Consider the following 16,975-nt stretch of genomic DNA (forward strand, 5'->3'; position numbering starts at 1 on the left):
TGAAGAGACAATCTGTAATTTGTAGATCGCTAATAGTCTTCTGCAATTAATTATTAAGTATAGCAAATAGCCCAGCAAATCAACTACCTAAGTTGCTTATCCATGTCTGACCCTGCTAAACCTACTTCAGCACAGAAATAAAGCTACAGGTTGGCCTTTGATCCTAAACTTATATCACAAAGGTAAGATAACTTTTTTTTTCAGAGCCTAACTACAAATTCATTCAAAAATATGTTTCAATGATAAAAGATTCTGCTAATAATTCCAGTGTGGCAGGGGAGAGATTCCCCCATGCCAACAAGCAGTTCTCAGAACATCAGCTGGGTGGTCCAGAGTTCAACTCAATTCTGATACCATCTATCTAGAAATAGCATCAGATTCCATAGGTTCAGAGTTTAGTACTACAGGGCACCAGGGTGGCACAGTCGGTTGAACATCTGACTCTTGGTTTTGGCTCAGGTTGTGATCTTGGGGTCATGAGATGGAGCCCCACTTTGGGCTCTGAGCTCAGCACAGAGTCTGCTTGAGATTCTCTCTCCCTCTGCCTCTCCTTCTGCCCCTCCTGCTCATGCTCTCTCTAAAATAAATAAATAAATCTTTCAAAAAAAAGAGTCCAGTACTACAAATTTGTCACCACCACCACCACCCCCCCAACACTTCAGATGCCAACTCCAAGTCTGGGTTGCTACCTGTACTTCTGATCAACTGGCTATAAACCAGAGGTTACTATGACCCCCTTCTCAGGTTCAATAAATTTGTTAGAGCAGCTCACAGAACTCAGAGAAGCATTTTACTTACTAGATTACCAGTGTATATATAGCTCAAAAACAGCCAAATGGAAGAGATGCACAGGACAAGATATGTGGGAAAGGGGCACAAGATATGTCCTTTGAGCGTGCCACTATTCCTGAATCTCCATGTGTTCACCAATCTGAAAGGTCTGAACCCCAACCTTTGGTTTTTATGGAGGCTTCATTAAATAGGCATGATTGATTAAATCATTGTCCCCTGGTGATTAAATTCAACCTCCAGCCCTTCCCCTCTCCCCAGGAGGTCAGGGAGTGATACTGAGAGTTGTAATCCTCTGATCACAGGGTTGGTTTTCCTGGCAACCAACCCTCATCCTTAGATCCAAAGCCATCTCATTAATATAACAGAAGATCTTTATCACTCTCATCACTTATAAAATTCCAAGGATTTTAGGAGCTCTATGCCAGAAAAGGGGCAAATACCAAATATATACTTCTTATTATTAAACACAATATCACAAATGGAAACTGATTTATAAAGACAAAATAGCTAAGGTGATATTATGAGTGACTCATAATTGGTTAGCATTGAAGAAAGGCTTTAATTTAAATTTGGCTTGTTTTGATAGGAGCATTTAGTCCATTTGCATTCAAAGTAATTATTAACAGATATGTATTTATTGCCATTTTATTAATTGTTTTGTTGTTTCTGGAGATTTTTCTCTGATCCTTCTTGTCTTTTTTGTTTTCATTTTTTGCTAATTTTCTTTAGTGATATATTTGGATTTCTTTTTCTTTATTCTTTGCATGTTTATTAGTGGGGTCTTTTTGGCAGTAAGTGAGAGAGAGAGAGAGCACGAGCAGGGGGAGGGGCAGAAGGGAAGCAGACTCCCTGCTGAGCAAGGAGCCCGACACAGGCCTCGATCCCAGGACCCCGAGACCATGACCCGAGCTGAAGGCAGCCATTTAACTGACTGAGCCATCCAGGTGCCCCAGTGGTTTTTGATATATGATTACCACTAGGCTTGTATATACTTCTTCTGTAAATAGCAGTCTATATTAAGTTGATGGTCATTCAAGTTTGAACAAAGTCTTTTCTCCTCTCCTCCCCATGTTTTAGGTATATGTTATCATATGTTATATCCTTTTCTGTGTGAATTCCTTGACTGATTTTTACAGAAAATTTTTACTGCTTTTGTGTTTCCTGCCTTTATACTGTTATTTTTGGTCTCTCCTTTCCACTCAAAGGGTCCCATTTAATATTTCTTGCAGGGCTAATTTAGTAGTCATGAACACTTTAGTTTTTGTTTAGGAAACTCTTTATCTCTCCTTCTATTCTGAATGATAGCTTTGCTGGATAGAGTATTCTTGGCTGCAGATTTTTCCCATTCAGCACTTTCAATATATATGCCATTCTCTTCCGGCTTGCCAAGTTTCTGTTGAAAAATCTCCAGCTACTCTTATGGTTTTCCCTTGTAAGTTAATGACTTCTTTTGTTTTTCTGCTTTAAGATTTTTTCTTTATCAGTATATTTGCAAATTTAATTACAATATATCTTGGTGTTGGCCTGATTTTTTTTAAAATGTTGGGAGTCCTCTGTGCCTCCTGGATCTGGATGTCTGTTTCCTTCCCCAGATTAGGAAAGTTTTCAGCTATTATCTCATCAAATGAATTTTTTGCCCCCTTTCTCATTCTTCTGGGACCCCTATAATGAGAATGTTATTCTGTTTGATGGAGTCATTGAGTTCCCTAAGTCTATTCTTGTGTTACACAATTCTTCTTTCTCTCTTTTGTTCAGCTTCATTGCTTTTCATTACTTTGTCTTCAGGGTCATTAATTCATTTCTCTTCTTCTTCCAGCCTGCTGTTCATTGCATCAGGTGTGTTTCTAATCTTGTTTATTGCAGTTTTCATCTCTGATTGATTCTTTTATAACTCTTTTATATCTGTGTTAAGGATCTTGCTGATTGATGTCTTCTATTCTTTTCTCAAGCCCAGTGAGTATCCCTATGATTGTTGCTTTAAGTTCTCCATCAGGCATGTTATTTATATCTGTTTCACTTAGATCTCTAGCCATGGCCTTATCTTGTTCTTTCATTTGGGATAAATTCCTCCATCTTCACATTTTGTCTAAGTCTCTGCCTTCTTCTTTGTGTTAGAAAAGCCAGTTATGTGAAAGAATGGATGGATGGAAGGAAGGAAGGAAGGAAGAAAGGAAGGAAGGAAGGAAGAAGGGAAGGAAGGAAGGAGGGAACGAAGGAAGGAAGAAGGAATGAAGGAAAAGAGGGAGAGAGAAAAGAAAAGAAAGCAAAGAAAAAGAAAAGAAAAGAAAAGAAAAAAGAAAAGATTTGGAAGCCGCCTTTAGATTTCTAGAATTTTAATTCTAACTTGTCTCTAGTATTAAAAAACTCATTGCATATAGATCATCCTAACTGCTTTATCTTATCATTATGACAAATAAGGCTGAAATCATTTCTAAAATGGATTTCAGAAAAGAGGTAGAGGACTTTTAATGAAGAAAAACCCCTTAACATCTCTTTGTTGGCCTTAGTGAATCTTTAGAATTTCCCAGGAGAGGGAATACATTAAACCCAGGACTTACAAATGAAATAGGGCTCTGAATAACAAAAGCCAGTCCATTTGATTATTTACTCACTCAACAAGTATATAATGAGAACGAATAATGCACTTTCACGTAAGACACCAAAAGAAGAAAATATTGGGCAAGTAGAGGTCTGGAAATGCAAATTGCTCCCTGCATACAGCCAGACCAGACTCATTTACTTTAGCTATCATTCACTAAACTCTCTAATAACCCCTAGAGTAAAGTACCAATCTGAGTGTTAAGTTTACCAAGGATTCTACATCACGTGAAGATCCTGTCCAGCAACACATCCAAACTTAACAATATCAACATGATTTCAACCCACTCCTGAAGAAATATCCATGTCTACTGATTCTTAGAACTAAAGTATGATGGCTACCCACCTCCAACTTTGTTTTCACCAATTACAGAAAGACTATCATTTAAAAAAAAAAAAAAAAACTGATTTCCCTCTAAAACCCTTCCTTCTTTAGAGAGCCTCCTTGCTCTGCCCCAACCACATGAAGAATTCCTTATTTACCCCGTACATCAGAGAAGATGGACTAGGTCTAACCAATCCTGGAGGTATAAGAAAAACAGCAGAAATACCTTAGAAAAATATACTTCTAAGTTTTAAAAAACAAAAGTTAAACTTTATCTGATTCTGAATATTCTCTGGAGTATATTTTTTAATTAGTAAAAATCTTGTTTTGGAATATATCTGGATGGGCATCCAAATGAAGAGACTGTGATGAGAAAATTATGTTTCTGAATATTCACACTGATTTTTAGAAAAGACCTATACTTTGCAAAATAAGACCTTTTATAACAGGCAGTCTATCATATAAATTGAGAGATGCTTCGAACTCATTTCATTTAATGTCAGAGAAGCTGTCTCTCCATTATATGGCATATACAATATGCAATAATTTCATTTTATTTTTTCATTCAAAAATACAATCTAGCTTTTTCTAATGCCAAGTATTGTGCCTGGGGCTTGAGATAAAATAGTAAATAAAGTAGACAAACAATAGATCTGCCTGCATAAAGCCTAAAGTAAGTAAGGGATACTAACTACTATAATAGATTCAAAATGCAAGGAGTATTGACGATTCCACAGAAGAGACTAAGAAAGACTGGTATTAATGTATGTCATAGGGCTCCCAGAGATGCTCACACCCTAATTCCCAGGACCTTACATGACAAAAGGAACTTTGCAGATGTAAATAAGGCTAAGAGCCATGAGATGGCATGACTATCCTGGATAATCTGGGTGGGCCCTATCTAATCACATGAGTCCTAAAAAGTAGAAAACATTTCCTGGCTGGGGTCAGAGAAAGAGATAAAGGGACAGAAAGAGTCAGAGAAGTGTGACATTGCTGGCTGTGAAGATGGAGAAAGAACCAAGGAATGTGGATGGCCTCTAGAAGGTGGAAAAGGCAAAGAAATTGATTTCTCCCTACAGACTCCAGAAAAGAATGCAGCATTGCTAACACTTCCTTTTTTATCCCAGTGAGACTTGTGTCAGACTTTTGACCTACGGATGTAAAATAATTATTACTATCTATATATGGAAAATATTGGAACAAATATATATAATCCCTAAAGTGGTAAATGGTTGTCTGTTTTATCATAAGTTATGGATTCATCTGGTTTCATTTCCTACTAATTTCTTTCTAATGTCACAAGACATTGAACTTACTAAACAGAATTTCAGTCAAAAAAATGATCAAGACTTACTGATCTGTTTAAGAAAGTAAAGTCATCTAGGGCACCTGGGTGGCTTAGTTGGTTAAGAGACTGCCTTCAGCTCAGGTCATGATCCTGGAGTCCCAGGATTGAGTCCTACATCAGGCTCCCTGCTCAGCGGGGAGTCTGCTTCTCCCTCTGACCCTCTCATGCTCTCTGTCTCTCATTCTCTCTTTCTCAAATAAATAAAATCTTTAAAAAAAAAGAAGAAGAAGAAAGTAAAGTCATCTAGACTCAAACTGGTCATGTGGACTGAGCCTGAGAAAACATAAACTACATTAATTTCCCACTGCTGAACTTCTCTGTACTCAACAGGCTTAGAAAATTTGAAGCCTTGAAGTCACATTCACATAAAACATCCACAGATTATAATGAGTGTTAATCTTGCTTTAAGTTTTCACAGTTATCTTTATTATGCCTCGATAATCATCAAGCATTTACTCTATCAACAGCCCAATTACAAAAGCTCCTAACTAATCTGAAAAGCAAACCAGGCCCACCAAATGAGACAAAGCATTCCTTAAACTGGAAGTTGAAGTCTGAAGTACAACAGCTATCCTAAAATCTTTGAGCAAATTCTGAGAAAGGTTGAGTTCAGCTAATACCAGGAAAGTACATTCCCTTTCATTAAAGCTGATGAAAGGTATAAAGAAGCATCATTTGTGATATAAACCAGGAATAAAAATAAACCTGGGAATGTGTTCTGAAAACATTCCCCACAGTTTTTCCAGATTGGTTGCTGCTGTTTAATTCCAATATTCACTGTCTAGGTCAAGATACTAGTATTAGACCTAAAATACAGCACTTTTATATGAAAAAGAGCTATTACATTGTTTTTGAAGTGCTTTCTCATAATATTACAAATTCATATTTTTTTATTATTAATGGGTTGTACATACAATAGAATGTTAACATAATGTGCATATAAATGTATTTCTGATCATGTGGACCACCACTGCATAAATTTAGCTCCTCCTGCTCTGACCTCTACACCAACATTAGGGCAGATCACCAGACATTACCCACACACAATAATTATTTCATTCCCTTAAAAAAAAAGAAAAATGTCTTCCTCAACAAGTATTTAATATTATATCCTAAGAGAAAGGAATATATAAATATACTAAGAACACCCAAAGAACAGCTTTCTCACCTTTGTTCTTCTTCCTTTTCTGTTTCTGTTCTTATCATTAATCCTTCCTACATTTTTTCCATGGCAATCATTTAATATTAAAAATAAATACAAATTAATTGCTTTAGGCACATTGTCATTTTAATTTAAAAAATGAGAAGAAGCAAGCACTAAATTCAATTTACCTGTATCCAAATAATAACTACTGAGCCCCTGCTACCTGAAAGTCTCTGTTTTAAGGGCAAGGGAGATAATCCTCATTCTCTTAGAGCTTCTGTCCAGCAGAGATGGCAGAGGAGTAAACACAGGAATTCCAACAGGGATAAGAGCTAAAAATGGGGAAGCGCCATGACCAAGAGGTATTTCAGGGGTATTTACTCTCCTTTGCCAGAAGAGGAGAAGAGGAAACATGGGGGAAGGAGGAAGGAAGAAGAAAACAGCCTCTATCAAGTATGAAGAGTAGTGCAATCTAATCAACTAAATAACTGAAAAACATTTAAATTCCTAACTGAGTCTACCCTTAAAAAAAATATATGAGTTAAGATAATTATCTGGACATGATTTTAAAAAGCTACTTACCTCTGATCTTAATTATTTGCATATTATAAATGAAAAAATTTCTTTCCACTTCATTCTTCTAACACAGAACTTACCTTGTTTTAAAGCCAACATATCTAACAGAAGTATATTAGTAATATAAGTTTTGTGTACTTGACAAATGGACCTTGAAACTGAGTATCAAAGGAAATCCTTGTTAAGAAAAAGAGCAGTAAAACTTAGAAAAATACATATGTATTTTCGGTGCCTCACATAGCGTATTTTATACTTGCAGTGGATATTTAAACACCTCTATTCTCTGTATGACAAAATTACTTTTCAGTAATAATCATTATTTTCCAATTTGTTAACTTTAAAACAATAGACAAATCTTAAAGAGAAAACAAATTTCAAAGTTAGTACTCAAATTCAATAAAATATTTCATGAGTGAAAAAAAAAATTTCACATATGAACTTCACATGCATAAAATCTGCATTTACTTAACATAAATATTACCCATAGAAATTCATACTGTTTCATTGTCATAATTTTTAAATTTAAATTCCACGTGACCACATAAAATAACAGAATTGAAGTGACTCTATTTCTAATTCTTTGTCTTTGTGTCATCATTATTTTGAATCTGTTATTTAAATGCATAAGGAATATAATGGCTATTAAAGTATAATCATAAAATGTGCAATTTGAATCATATGTACATATTATTAAACATCAATTATAACCACAGTAATTGTTTAGAACTTAGAAAAACAAAAGAATTTTGAGAAAAACATTTTATCACTTAACATTTAGAACTGCTAAACACGGTGACAGTAAAAAGCAGGCCAACTTTCAGTTGGTTTTATTATTGTTTATAAATATCTAGATATAATGCACCTGCTTAATGATTGCACCCAGGGCAGAATGCTCCCATCACTTCACCTTTGGTATGAGTAGTTTTTAACCCAAAGTTGAAGAGAGCCATAAAACCACTTACGTGATATGTATTTATGATGCACAGGACCAGCTTCAGGGGCATGTGATGGCACATAGGGTCCCATCCTCAGAAAGAAACCCCATGGTTTGCCTTTAATACTCTGCTATCACAGTCTTGAAATGTTTAACAATTTTATCTCTGAATTTGAGTATATTAGTGAAGTCTGATGGAGTAGAAGCATATGTCCTAGACTCACATTTAGTTCTGCCTTCTGGGTACAGGTCCTTAGCCACCTGCTCCCCCACCCGACAACTGCTGCCCCCTCCACTTCCGGTGATGGTCTTGGCACAAGGCAAAATGGGTCACAGTCATGGGGAAGGGCCACAGATACCTGTGAGGGTCTGCATGTTCCCACAAGTATCCCTATGTACTAGGGTACTGAATGTTAAACAGCAAATAAAAATCACCTTTCTCGGGTCAATCAAGACTGTGAAAAAGGAAAAAGAGTTATTTCCTCTGCTTTTGAACAAGAATACTTGCATTTTCATTTTGCATCAAGCTCCACAATTACATGGCCATCCCTGACTATGTATGTGGGTGACTGTGCATGTGTATCTGTTTGCTTTTGCATCTAAAGGAATAAAACAACTTTATCTATATCTGATAAAGTGAATTTATCTATAATTTTATAATTTATAGATAAAATAAACTTATATGTAATTGTATTTTTATCTATAAATATGAGAATACTAATTTTAATAGTTTACAGATCATGGGAGAAGGAAATACAATACAATATTATCTTTTGAGTTCCTTATAATTGATGAATTCCCTTAAAAAATCTTTAACTAAGAATATATTATATGCTCTCTGGGTTCATGCTTGCCTTATATAATTTTCTATTTCTTATGCTTTGTCATAATTTTCCATAAAAAATACTGGAAATTAAAAAAAGAATATATCGTATGCTAAAAATGGAACTATTCTAGCTTCAGAAGCAGGACATGATGTTATAACATGTTCTTCTTATTAACAAAATCTGCTTTACAACTTTGATTTCTTGACAGGCAAGAGATTTTTGGTCAGGAGCCAAAGTCATCAAATATTAAGAGTATGGAGATACATCATATGTGCAGAAGGAGCCTTAAAACTCATTAACTAATTTTAGCACATTTCAATTATTCACATAAATTACTTACACTGAACAATCTTAAATCTTTAACCTCACACCCAAAAAGTCATATGCTTTGTAACTAATAAATTTCAAAATGTATCTTCATAATTCTTTAATTATTCCATTTGTAAGGCAGATGAGCAAAATATTTTATAAATATATTATTATTATATATTAAATATATATATATAAATCCTTTATTTTGTTTAGCTCTATTATTTAAGAGGCTTTATGATCGATAAATGCTTGACAATGTCTTCAAGGCAATGTCTTCTTTCTTCATTTTAAAAACAGCAATAAGATTTGAATGTAAGAACTGGCATAGATACTCCATAGATGGATAGAAACATGTACATGTGAAATGAATATATCATATATGAAGACATATGAAATGAAACCAAAAGCACCTTGAAACAAATATTTTTGCATGTGTCTAAATTTAAACAGCATTTCTAATATTCCTAAGAGATAGTTAAAACTGCAAAAAAAATTATGACAGTATGTCACATGTGAAAAGGTTAGGAGCTAATGTTACAAACTACATGAGTTCCTTACACCTTCAAAAATAACCTGTGATCCCTTCAACATTGACTTTATCTAATACTGTCTAAATTTTTTTATTCACCAACGTAATCCCGAACAGTCTGCCCTTTTCTTCATCTTCCTTTTATCCTTTAAATTGATGTCCAACTCCAGTTTCTTTTCTCCAATCTTGACTCCCTTCTTCAACTAATATTTAGATACTGCCTCAAAAAAAAAAAAATTATATACTGTTGGATCCCATCCCTAGAAATTCCTATATCAATGCTGTATTCTGTGAGTAGAACCTACTCAGAAAGCCAAATATGTAAAATCATGGACTCATTTGTAATTTATCACATTTGTACACAGAAAGAACATCAGCATATACCCAGTGCATGAGGTTGGCGGAAAACAAGTTACTTACATTGTTCATGTACTCTGAAAGCAGGTCCTGGAGAGCCTGGCGAATGGCATTGCATTCTGCAATAATCCGTTCCCGATGGAAATCTCTAGTGCATGAAGAGTCAGCCAATAGTGCAGCCCCACTGATAATGGCTTCAAGACGTTTCTCTAGTGATGGCCTAATTTCTTCCTCAGTCACTGTGAGTGGATCCAAGACAATTAAATTCTAAAGGAAGAATACATTTCAATAATTACAACTCCATTACATTCTGCTTTTAAGAAAAATAAATATTATTTCGTTTTCACATTTAGAAATCAGATGTGATAATAAAGAGAATTTCATTTCCATGCATTACTCTATGTAATAATTATTATTCAAATAAGAGATAAAAATTGTGCAATTATGAGCATCAAGTCTAGTGTCAAACAAACCAGTATCCAAATCTTGCCTTTCCTATTCACAGATAGTGTGAGCTCAATCAAGTGTCTTATACACTCACCTTCCTGATCTGTAAAATTGGAATATTAAAATGTTGCTTGTCTCGTAAAACCATGTAAGAATTATGTGAATGCTTAATACAGTGCATGGCACATACCAACTATTATTTACAATAGTCACCTTAATATGGATCTTCATTGTTTACATAATATTTTCACATATATCATCTCATTCTGACAACACTAAAAAAAGTTGGGCAGTAAAGATAATAACTACACATTTCAACTGGTGATGAGTCAAGCTGAGGCTCTCTTGCCCAAGGTCACTGGGCAAATAAACAGTGATTTCAGACGAGTATCCAGGTTGTATAACACCTAATTCAGCATTATTTTAATTATGCCTCACTGTAAATCATACACTCTAACCTCCAACACTAATATATCAAAGAGAATTCTGAACTTAATTATTTATTTAAAAAGTGAAAGTCTATCTTCCATTTGATCTATTATAACTTCTAACTATTTCCCACTATTGGAACCTGACATGGTATTTTTAATGTTTCTAACATATATAAGTCTTCAGGCAATAGAAGTCAAGATAATCTGTAGCCTGATGAAAAGATGGAGGTTATGTGGCTCTAAGGGTTCTTTTATTAAAATATATCAAGAGAGGAAGCCTTTCCAAGATTTAAGCATAATGTGGTAATTGGAAAAAGAATTAGTATCAAATAAAAGCTCTCTGAAGAAACCTTAGCATAAAATGAAATCATATAATGATTTTCAAAATGTTTGTGCATATGTGAGCAAAACATACAAACACAAACACACAAACACACACAATGATCAGAGTGCCTAACCTTATATACATGTAAACACACATGCACAGAGGTGTACATATATTGTGTGTATGTGTGTATCTTACATTGATCATTGTCCTATTACATTATGATAAATCTTTGGGGATCAAAAGTAGCATAAAATTTTTAAAACTACAATTCTATGCCAAGCTAGGAAGAGAAAATCATTACAGAAAGAGAAAACATTTCAAAACAGTTAGAGAAAAAGAAAAATTAGTACTGTGTAATGTTCACATATAATCTAAAATACAACTAGAAACAGATCTTTTATAAAATTGGCTAAATGTCTTAAAATTTTTCAGAAGAATTCTTCCTTTCATGATTCTATTTCCTTCCTATTTTTCTCCTCTGTTAATAAGTTTCTCCATTTTTCTCTTTCAGATGGACAAAAATGAAAAAAAAAAGGAAATTAATTTTACAAATATCAAATTTAACATTTTCTTTATCCAGTGCATAATCTTCTTGATTAGACAATAACTCTACCATAGGCTTGGCCATCCATCAAGGATTCATTTACATCTACTCTACCTCCTTATTTCATTTGCCATTTTACCATGGCCAGGGGTGCCTGAGTGCGGTAGAACTCCCAGGTATTGGAGCAGGGAAGCCGGCTGCAGAGACAGAGCCGAGGCGCGGACGCTCAGCTCCAGTTTGCCATAAACCGTGATCCGCGGCACAGTCGGGCCACTGCTCTTCAACCAGGGGCCCAACAAGCGGCAGATCCAGGGAGACTCCCGGAAGGAGCAGCACGGGAGTGCACCGCAGGGATCTGCTGGGTTTGGAGACTCCATATGGGGTCATGAGCCAGAGATAGAAATGCTCGGTCACAGGCAGGGTGAGCACGGAGTGCGGCTGGAGACCAGGAAGATGGGAGTGATTGAATGTTTTTCTCTGGTGGTTCACTGAGGAGTGGGGCCCCGAGTTCTCGGCTCCTCAGGAGTGTAAATTGGGAGGCCGCCATTTTCACTCTGGTCCTCCAAAGCTGTATGGAAAGCTGGCACGGAACAAGAGATACGGAGAGCAAAACCGAGCAGATTACTTAGCCCGGACCCAGCAAGGGCGGGGCAATTCCACCTCCAGCAAAGACATCTGAGAACCACTGCGACAGGCCCCTCCCCCATAAGATCAGCAAGAATAGCCAGCCAAGACCAAGTTTACCGATCAATGAGAAGGGCAGAACTTCAGCACTAGGGGAATACTGCACATAGAATTCATAACTTTTTTATATATACAATGGAATATTATGCAGCCATCAAAAGGAATGAGATCTTGCCATTTGCAACGACATGGATGGAACTGGAGGGTATTATGCTGAGCGAAATAAGTCAAACAGAGAAAGACATGTATCGTATGACCTCACTGATATGAGGAATTCTTAATCTCAGGAAACAAACTGAGGGTTGCTGGAGTGGGAGGTGGGGTGGGAGGGATGGGGTGACTTGGTGATGGACACTGGGGAGGGTATGTGCTCTGGTAAGCGCTGTGAATTGTGCAAGACTGTTGAATCTCAGATCTGTACCTCTGAAACAAATAATGCAATATATGTTAAGAAAGAAAAAAAGAAGAAGAAGAATGTAGCAGGAGGAGAAGAATGAAGGGGGGGAAATCGGAGGGGGAGAAGAACCATGAGAGACGATGGACTCTGAAAAACAAACTGAGGGTTCTAGAGGGGAGGGGGGTGGGAGGATGGGTTAGCCTGGTGATGGGTATTGAGGAGGGCACGTTCTGCATGAAGCACTGGGTGTTATGCACAAACAATGAATCATGGAACACTACATCTAACACTAATGATGTAATGTATGGGGATTAACATAACAATAAAAAAATTAAAAAAAAAAAGAATTCATACCTTTTTTCCCATGATTCTTTAGTCTTTCAAGTTAATTTTTTTTTAACATTCTTTTTCCTTTTTTTTTTGAAGTTTTCTTTTTCCCTTTTTCAACCAACATCTTATCAATTCCTTTTTAAAAAAATCTTTTTTATTTTTCATTTTTAGAGTCATATTCTATCCCTTCATAGTAGTTAACCTTATTTTTGGTATATATATAAATAAGTTGTTCTCTCCTTAAAATTTTGGGATACAGTTTCTTCTAACAGACCAAAATATACCCTAAATCTCTAGTGTATGGCTTTATTCTAGTCTCCTGCCAGATCACATTCTCTCCCCCTTTTTTTTTTAATCGTCTTTCTTTTTTCAACCAACTTCTTATCAATTCCTTTTATAAAATCTTTTATAATTTTCATCTTACAGTCATATTCCATCCCTTCATCATACTTACCATTATTTTTGTACATATATAAGTTTTTTTTCTTTCAAATTTTGGGAGTCACTTTCTTCTAACAGACTGAAATAAGCCCAAAATCTAGTGTGTGGCACTGATCTATGCACCAGCCTTATCTTATTTGATCATATTCTGGTTTTTTGTTTGTTTGTTTGTTTTTATCTTTTTCTTTTTCTTTTTTCTTTCTTTCCCTTACTTTTCCCCCAGTTTCAGGACTCCTCTGATTTGTTTATTGTATATTTTTCTGGGGTCGTTGTTACCCTGTTACCATTTTGTTCTCTCATTCACCTGTTCTCCTCTGGACAAAATGACAAGACAGAAAAAATCACCTCAAAAAACAGAACAAGAGGCAGTACTGACTGCCAGAGACCTAATCAATATGGACACTAGTAAGATGTTGGAACTAGAGTTCAGAATGAGGATTTTAAAGATACTAGCTGGGCTTGCAAAAAGCATGGAAGTTATTAGAGAAACCCTTTCTGAAGAAATAAAAGAACTAAAATCTAACCAAGTCAAAATCAAAAAGGCTATTAATGAGGTGCAATCAAAAATGGGGGCACTAACTGCTAGGATAAATGAGGCAGAAGAGAGAATCAGTGAGATAGAAGACCAAATGATGGAAAACAAAGAAGCTGAGAAAAAGAGAGATAAACAACTACTGGATCATGAGGGCAGAATTTGAGAGATAAGTGATACCATAAAACAAAACAATATTAGAATAATTAGGATCCCAGAAGAAGAAGAAAGAAAGAAAGAAGAAGAAGAAAGGTATAATGGAGCAAATTATAGCACAGAACTTCCCTAATTTGGGGAAGGAAACAGGCATCAAAATCCAGGAAGCACAGAGAACCCCTCTCAAAATCAATAAAAACAGGTCAACACCCCAACATCTAATAGTAAAACTTACGGGTCTCAGAGACAAAGAGAAAATCCTGAAAGCAGCTCAGGAGAAGAGATATGTAACCTACAATGGTAGAAACATTAGAATGACAACAGACCTATCCACAGAGACCTGGCAGGCCAGAAAGGACTGGCAGGATATATTCAGAGCACTAAATGAGAAAAATATGCAGCCAAGAATACTATATCCAGCTAGGCTGTCATTGAAAATAGAAGGAAAGATAAAAAGCTTCCAGGACAAACAAAAACTAAAGGAATTTGTAAACACGAAACCAGCCCTACAAGAAATATTGAAAAGGGTCCTCTAAGCAAAGAGAGAGCCTAAAAGCAACACAGACCAGAAAGGAACACAGACAATATACAGTAACAGTCACCTTACAGGCAATACAATGGCATTAAATTCATATCTTTCAATAGTTACGCTGAATGTAAATGGGCTAAATGCCCCAATCAAAAGACACAGGGTATGAGATTGGATAAAAAAACAAGACCCATTGATATGCTGCCTGCAAGAGACTCATTTTAGACTCAAAGACACCCCCAGATTGAAAGTGAGGGGGTGGAAAACCATTTACCATGCTAATGGACACCAAAAGAAAGCTGGGTGGCAATCCTTATATCGGACAAATTAGATTTTAAACCAAAGACTGTAATAAGAGATGAGGAAGGACACTATATCCTACTTAAAGGATCTATCCAACGAGAAGATCTAACAATTGTAAATACCTATGCCTCTAACATGAGAGCAGCCAATTATATAAGCCAATTAATAACAAAAGCAAAGAAACACATCGACAACAATACAATAATAGTGGGGGACTTTAACACCCCCCTCACTAAAATGGACAGATCATCTAAGCAAAAGATCAACAAGGAAATAAAGTGTTTAAATGACACACTGGACCAAATGGACTTCACAGATCTATTCAGAACATTCCATCCCAAAGCAACAGAATACACATTCTTCCCTAGTGCCCATGGAACATTCTCCAGAATAGATTACATCCTAGGTCACAAATCAGGTCTCAAGTGGTACCAAAAGATTGGGATCATGCCCTGCCTATTTTCAGACCACAATGCTTTGAAACTAGAACTCAATCACAAGAGGAAGGTCGGAAAGAACTCAAATACATGGAGGCTAAAGAGCATCCTACTAAAGAATGAATGGGTCCACCAGGAAATTAAAGAAGAATTAAAAAAATTCATGGAAACCAATGAAAATGAAAACACAACTGTTCAAAATCTTTGGGATGCAGCAAAGGCAGTGCTAAGAGGAAAGTATATAGCAATACAAGCCTTTCTCAAGAAACAAGAAAGGTCTCAAATACACAACCTAACCCTACACCTAAAAGAGCTGGAGAAAGAACAGCAAAAAAAGCCTAAACCCAGCAGGAGAAGAGAAATAATAAAGATCAGAGCAGAAATCAATGAAATAGAAACAAAAAGAACAGTAGAACAGATCAACGAAACTAGGAGCTGGTTCTTTGAAAGAATTAACAAGATTGATAAACCCCTGGCCAGACTTATCAAAAAGAAAAGAGAAATGACCCAAATAAATAAAATCATGAATGAAAGAGGAGAGATCACAACCAACACCAAGAAATACAAACAATTATAAGAACATATTATGAGCAACTCTATGTCAAAAATTAGATAATCTGGAAGAAATAGATGCATTCCTAGAGAGGCAAAGAATCTGTACTAAAAAATTATAAAACGCTCATGAAAGAAATTGAGGAAGACACGAAGAAATGTTAAAATGTTCCATGCTCCTGGATTGGAAGAACAAATATTGTGAAGATGTCAATGCTACCTAGAGCAATCTACACATTCAATACATTCCCTATCAAAATACCATCCACTTTTTTCAAAGAAATGGAACAAATAATCCTAAAATTTGTATGGAACCAGAAAAGGCCCCAAATAGCCAGAGGAACGTTGAAAAAGGAAAGCAAAGCTGGCGGCATCACAATTCCGGACTTCAAGCTCTATTACAATGCTGTAATCATCAAGACAGTATGGTACTGGCACAAAAACAGATACATAGATCAATTAAACAGAATAGAGAGCCCAGAAATGGACCCTCAACTCTATGGTCAACTAATCTTCAACAAAGCAGGAAAAAATGTCCAATGGAAAAAAGACAGTCTCTTCAACAAATGGTGTTGGGACAATTGGACAGCTACATGCAGATGAATGAAACTGGACCACTTCCTTACACCACACACAAAAATAGACTCCAAATGGATGAAAGACCTAAATGTGAGACAGGAGTCCATGAAAATCCTAAAGGAGAACACAGGCAGCAACCTCTTCGACCTCAGCCACAGCAACTTCTTCCTAGAAACATCGCCAAAGGCAAGGGAAGCAAGGGCAAAAATGAACTATTGGGACTTCATCAAGATGAAAAGCTTTTGCACAGCAAAAGAAACAGTCAACAAAACCAAAAGACAATGGACAGAATGGGAGAAGATATTTGCAAATGACATATCAGATAAAAGGCTAGTATCCAAAATCTATAAAGAACTTCTTAAACTCAACACCCAAAGAACAAATGATCCAATCAAGAAATGGGCAGAAGACATGAACAGACATTTTTCCAAAGAAGACATCCAAACGGCCAACAGACACATGAAAAAGTGCTCAACATCGCTTGGCATCAGGGAAATCCAAATCAAAACCTCAATGAGATACCACCTCACACCAGTCAGA

General features: G+C 36.0%; 1 protein-coding gene across 3 annotated transcripts in view; it reads right to left on the reverse strand.

The window, feature by feature from the left end:
* The window catches only part of CTNNA3 (catenin alpha 3), a 1,817,935-nt gene that overhangs the window by 1,290,694 nt on the left and 510,266 nt on the right, over nt 1–16,975 (reverse strand). For all 3 annotated transcript variants that reach the window (XM_032423981.1, XM_032423980.1, XM_032423979.1), the window contains exon 7: nt 9,809–10,012. In XM_032423981.1, coding sequence (XP_032279872.1) covers nt 9,809–10,012 — 204 coding nt within the window. The remainder of the gene's footprint in view (nt 1–9,808; nt 10,013–16,975) is intronic.

The sequence above is a fragment of the Phoca vitulina genome, unplaced genomic scaffold, assembly GCF_004348235.1.
Source record: "Phoca vitulina isolate PV1807 unplaced genomic scaffold, GSC_HSeal_1.0 scaffold29, whole genome shotgun sequence".
In the NCBI taxonomy this organism is placed as follows: Eukaryota; Metazoa; Chordata; class Mammalia; order Carnivora; family Phocidae; genus Phoca; species Phoca vitulina.